This window comes from Benincasa hispida, chromosome 2 (genome assembly GCF_009727055.1).
Source record: "Benincasa hispida cultivar B227 chromosome 2, ASM972705v1, whole genome shotgun sequence".
Lineage (NCBI taxonomy): Eukaryota > Viridiplantae > Streptophyta > Magnoliopsida > Cucurbitales > Cucurbitaceae > Benincasa > Benincasa hispida.
Window position 1 is genome coordinate 44,290,442 of NC_052350.1, and position 5,480 is coordinate 44,295,921.

General features: G+C 34.0%; 1 protein-coding gene across 1 annotated transcript; it reads right to left on the reverse strand.

The window, feature by feature from the left end:
* Positions 1-4,042, reverse strand: LOC120070719 (ribosome biogenesis regulatory protein homolog). Its single transcript, XM_039022567.1, has 8 exons — positions 3,803-4,042; positions 2,610-2,760; positions 2,389-2,440; positions 2,081-2,209; positions 1,700-1,817; positions 1,276-1,459; positions 1,067-1,180; positions 1-363 (listed from the first exon to the last, which is right to left on the reverse strand). The coding sequence occupies exons 1-8, from the start codon at positions 3,895-3,897 to the stop codon at positions 214-216; spliced, it is 993 nt and encodes a 330-aa protein (XP_038878495.1). The 5' UTR covers positions 3,898-4,042; the 3' UTR covers positions 1-213.
* Positions 4,043-5,480: the final 1,438 nt, after the last annotated feature.

A 5,480-nucleotide genomic window follows, 5' to 3' on the forward strand; every position in this document is an offset into this window, starting at 1 on the left:
TTCAAAAAGAGAACTAACAGGGCAAAATGGCATAGCTTAGAACTGGGCAGGAATTCACCACTAAAATAAAAATTTTACAAAATTGATTTTATCTCATGGGAGAGATGAGTTGGAGAAAAAGAAATTTTTTTAGAAAACTGGCATTCCTTCACTAATAAATAATGATGACAATGATGGTACAAAATTCAAAACTTCAATCAGAATGTAAGCAGATCATTTTGCCTTTCCATGCTTCGAAGATCCCTTCTTCAATGGCTTCTTCTGGAGTTTCTTATTTGGTTTCAACTTGCTCGACATTGATGAAGACTTTCCTCGTTGGTTTCTTTGTTTCTTTTCCTTTTTCACGTTGTACATATTGACAGCCTGAAAATAAAGATGAGGAATCCATAATAGGCTTAGAAATAATAGATAATTCAAAATGTCAAAACGAGCATAGCTTAGCGGTATTCGGCCTATACTCTTTCGCTTCAGGTTAGAGATGCAAATCTCTATTCTCCCACTTACTTGTACGAAAAAAAATTATAAAATCAAATTAAAAAATGCTTAGAATTTAATGTGATTATAAAAGCCCTTCTTCTCTAGCATACAACTAATTGTCGATACATGTATGCATGATAAATCATACATGAAAATTTATCACAAGATCCATTTGCAACCATGTAAATTATCTGATATAAAAAAGTAACGTGGCATCTACTTATTCCAATTTATAAGATGAAATAACAAAAAGAGGCATGTTTTTATGCTCGAGGCCATGTCATCAGAGTACAAAAGATCGATCGTTTAAAAACCATAGGAGTTGCATTGCATAAAACAAGAAAAATTATCACAAGATCTATTTGCAACCATGTAAATTAGCTAATATAAAAAAGCAACACGGCATCAACTTATTCCAATTTAGAAGATGAGATAACAAAAAGAGGCATGTTATTACACTCGATGTCATGTCATCCGAGTACAAGAGATCCATCCTTTTAAAACCATAGGAGTTACATTGCATAAAACAATAAAATATATGCATCTATTCATCATTCTTAAGTAGAGCTATGCAATTCAGCAGTCATACCTTACTAACGTTGAGAATCTCGTGTGAGTTCTTGGAAATTAATCTGTTAAGAACTTTCTCAGTTTGCTCTTTTTCTTGAGAGCCTATCCCTGTTCCCTCCACTACAGGCAGAAACTGCATGCAAATACAAAAAATGCATCACAACTTTTTACGAGAAAAATAATGTAAACCATAGCATAAATCCAGATCAACAGGTTTATTCAATTAACCTTGCGATATTTTCCTTGATGTTTTGCAGGTTTTTCGCCTGTCAACTTCTTGTCAAATTTTCCACCACTGGCCGTTGAAGTTGCTGCCATTCCAGCTACATTTCCAAGTTCATCCTTGGTAATTTTCTTAGGTGCAGCTTGAGTTCCCGTTATAGGCAAAGCAGTGGCAGCTAGTTGGATATGGCTAAAACAGTGAAGTTTATCCCATCAAGAATAGATTGTGTGAGGAAAGGAAGATATGAATGAAGATGCGAAACATGAGAAAAGCAACATGGATAATGTCTTAGATCTAATAGTTGCCTAAAACATTTTGGAAAAAACATTGATCAAGCTATAAAATTCAATGAAACTCGTGTATAAACTGAGATTGAACAAAGTGTGGCAGAACTTATATCAACAACCAGAAATGACATAAGAGGTAAACCTGGGTAGTGCGCCAACTTTTGCAGCTTGCTTCAGATTCTGTAATCGATTCTTTTCTTGCTTTTCAACTCGCTTTTTCTTATCGGCTCGCCTTGCAGCAAATGGATCCTCCCCAGGCTCTGCAAGAAGAATCAACCATGGTTAACATCCGTTTCAGCACTTTTAACGTGTCATAGGCATAAAGTGCAGCCAGTAATGAAATCCAATAATCAGTTGATTATCTGGATGTCCCAACTCAGTGCATATCTGCAAATCAAGTTCACAAAAAGCAAAAACGGGAAAAGAGAGAGGAAGAGAGGGAGAGGAGGAGGGGAAGAAAAAAAAAAAACTAGAATAACCAGTAGTACCAATAGAAGGATTAATTATAAAATAAAAATACTACCATCAGTCATCTTGGCCTCAATTATGGGTATGTTCTCCTCATCATTAGCACGATCATAACCATGGCGACGTTTCCATGTACCTGCCTGTTCATCATACACTCTCTTATCTTTTTTACGCTTCTTTATGCCTGCAAAAAAAAATTTTAAAAAACAATAATTATGAATGAAAAATAGATAGCTGTCAAATTAACTAAATTTGTGATGTTACTTCTTCTTTCGGTTTTTTCCCCTTTATTTTGGAGGGGAGGGAATATGCTATTGCTTTCTCAAATATACCCTAGCATAGGGTGCATATCAAACAACTGACCTTTTTTTTGGGCAAAAAGTTCCCATTTTGTAGGAGGTTTCGGCTTCGGCAACTGGAAAAGGAAAAGAAAAGATCACCTAAGCCAAGAACCACAGAAAAAACATTTGCAGCCACTGCTATTGGATACAGTACGATCAATGACAGTGGTTACCAAGTGAAGAAATTATATAGATTGAAAGAGAAGCAAATGAGATGATAGGTAGAGTGGCACAAGGCCTTACGGGTTTCTCTCTTGGCAATCTTGTAGTAGGAGGAGGCAGCTTCACAAGGGGACCATCTCTGTCTTCAGTTGAAGGCAGGTTGAAGAGATCATTGGCAATAAATTGAACTAACTCTGTTCCCTTTTGCAGACATTCATTCACTAGCTCCTCCCTAGTAATCAAATTAAAATAAATAAATAACTAAAACTAAGCAAAGATAATGGGAAATTATCAGAACTAACCCTTAAATGTTTTCATCTTGCACAACTAGCACCCTTTTGGAGAACTCATTGAAATAGTGTTTTTTCGGTCTTTCCCAACCAAGATCAACCCCGAAATTCGAATAAAATTTTAAACATCCAAACTATTGATTTTTTTGGCTTTCCCATTAGAATCTCAGCTAGGATAAACATCAAGATTGTATATCTTTCCCAAATCTTATACCAAACATTCAAAATTTACTCTTACATGAATTTCCAAATCTTCTTTTTAATTTTGGGAAAGATTAAGTAAGATTTGAAAAAGATTACATATGATCACTCGTCGTGCTAGCCAAGATTCCACCAAAAGTCCAAAAATTTGATGGTTTGGATGTGCGACGAAAAGAAGTTAAATTTTTATCTGAATTTCGGGGTTGGTCTTGGCCTGGGAGGACCGAGAAAAACTTTCTCAATGAGTTCTCCAAAAGGGTGCTCCTAGTTGTGAAAGACTGAAACTTTTTGAGGTTACTTCTGAAGATTTCCCAGGTCCTCTTCAAACAAAACAAGCAATTGTATATTCTAAACATTGAAAAGAGCCTCAAACAGAAGAAAGTTAAGGATTCGTAAGTTAGATATTTCTAATTGGATTGACAAAAATGTAACACTTGGAAGTCACCGAAACAGACATAGATATTCACAATCATGTCCCAATGTCTATATCTACCAGAAACGAAAAAACACAGGCAACCATGTCATCTTCACCGCCAAGGTTCAGAAAACAGAACAACAAAATGTGAATAGTACAATAGCCCAAAGCCAAACTACACCACACAAGTGTTCTTCAATCTCAGTGAGACTGAACATGAGAAATCCAGGGGGGGCGGGGGAAATCGCTACAAACCCACTTTTTTATCTTCCTACTAATAAATGAAGTTCAAAAAAATGAGGGAGAATTGCACAGTGCAAAGAAGAATCAGTGGTCCAAATATGTTTTAGGAGCGAAGAACGACTCACCTGGAGGAGGGAAGTGAAGGAAAATGATGGTGAGGATTGAACGCCATTAGGTTACCAAGGTCGACCTGGAATGGATGTTGATTTTCGATCTCCATGCTCCGACCACCGTTCTACCTTTTTCCGATTATGAGTTTGATGATTCTGAAATGCAATTTGAGGCGGGCTCTAGTAAACTGCGGACGATTGAGGGCTGCTTTGATACTGAAATTTGAAACCCTAACTATAGTTTTCCTTTTTTCTTTTTCTTTTTCTTTTCTTTTTTTTTTTAAGAAACCCTAATTATTGTATTTCATTTCTTCCCCTTTTTTTTTTATCATTTTTTTAATGGTAAAATTATTATATATATTACAAAATAGATGTCCAATGCCTAGTATCTAAAAGTCATTTGTCATCCTTTCATCTCTCCACGTGTCATTCTTCATGTCTTATTATACATCCTTAAAGTCAATGTAATTTCAGTACCTACTTGTCATTTTGTCTATAAATAGTGACATTATGTATATATTGAATTCATGCACATAGTGGTGAAAATCCATTTCATGATTCCACTCTGAATTCCATATTATCCTGTTTATTTCTTTTCTTTTGGTTATTTGTTTTATATATTTAATATTATATTATATTATATCAATTTTCGCATTTTTGTTGTGCCCCGTTTCGCTCTTCAATTTCACTACATGTTATCATCACGAGCTTTCGTCGTTTCTCCCACTAAAGGTAGGTCCTAAAGATAGGTCAGTTTTCCCTCTTTAATGTAATTAATAAATTAAAGGAAAAATTTCACATATAGAAAAAATGTCCAACTATTTACAAAAATAGCAAAAAAAAATACTAATAAACACTTATAGAAATCTATCACCGTCAGTTTCTATCACTGATGAATATTGATAGACTTCTATCAGCCTCTATAAAAAAAATTAAAATTTTGTTATTTTGTGTAAATAATTTTCCTTATATCTTTCTATTTTTTAGAATCCCCTAAATTAAATGTTATTTGCATGCTTAGTATATATTAAATTTCTTATATAAATAAAATATTTTGTGATGGTGTTGTCATGGCAAACCTTACAAAACTAAAATTCACAACTCTTGACATTAATGGCAATAATTATTTGTCATGGGTGCTTAATGTTGGGATACATTTGGATACTATGAAATTTGGAGAAACAATTAAAAAAAGAAAATAGAACGACTGGTTAAAAAAAAAATCATGATTTTTCTTCGTCATCATTTTCACAGGGGGTTAAAGATAGAATATTTAACTGTAGAAGATCCCTACATCTTGTGGATGAATTTGATGGAAAGATGCAATCATCAGAAAACAGTTATTCTTCATAAAACTCATCATGAATGAATGCATTTGAGGCTCCAGGATTGTAAATCAATAAGTGATTACAACTCTACATTATTTAAAATCAGTTCAAAATTGTTGTTATGTAAAGAGAAAAGTATTAATGTGGATATGTTAGAGAAGACATTTTCTACTTTTCAATTCTCGAATATGCTCTTCTAGCCGCAATATCGAGAGAAATGTTTTAAAAACTATTTTTAACTCGTCTCTTGTCTTTTTGTGGCTAGACAAAATAACGAGTTATTAATGAAAAACTATGAATCTCAACCAACTGGAGCAACATCATTCCCAAAAGTGAATACTATGATTTTTAACAATAAACATGGT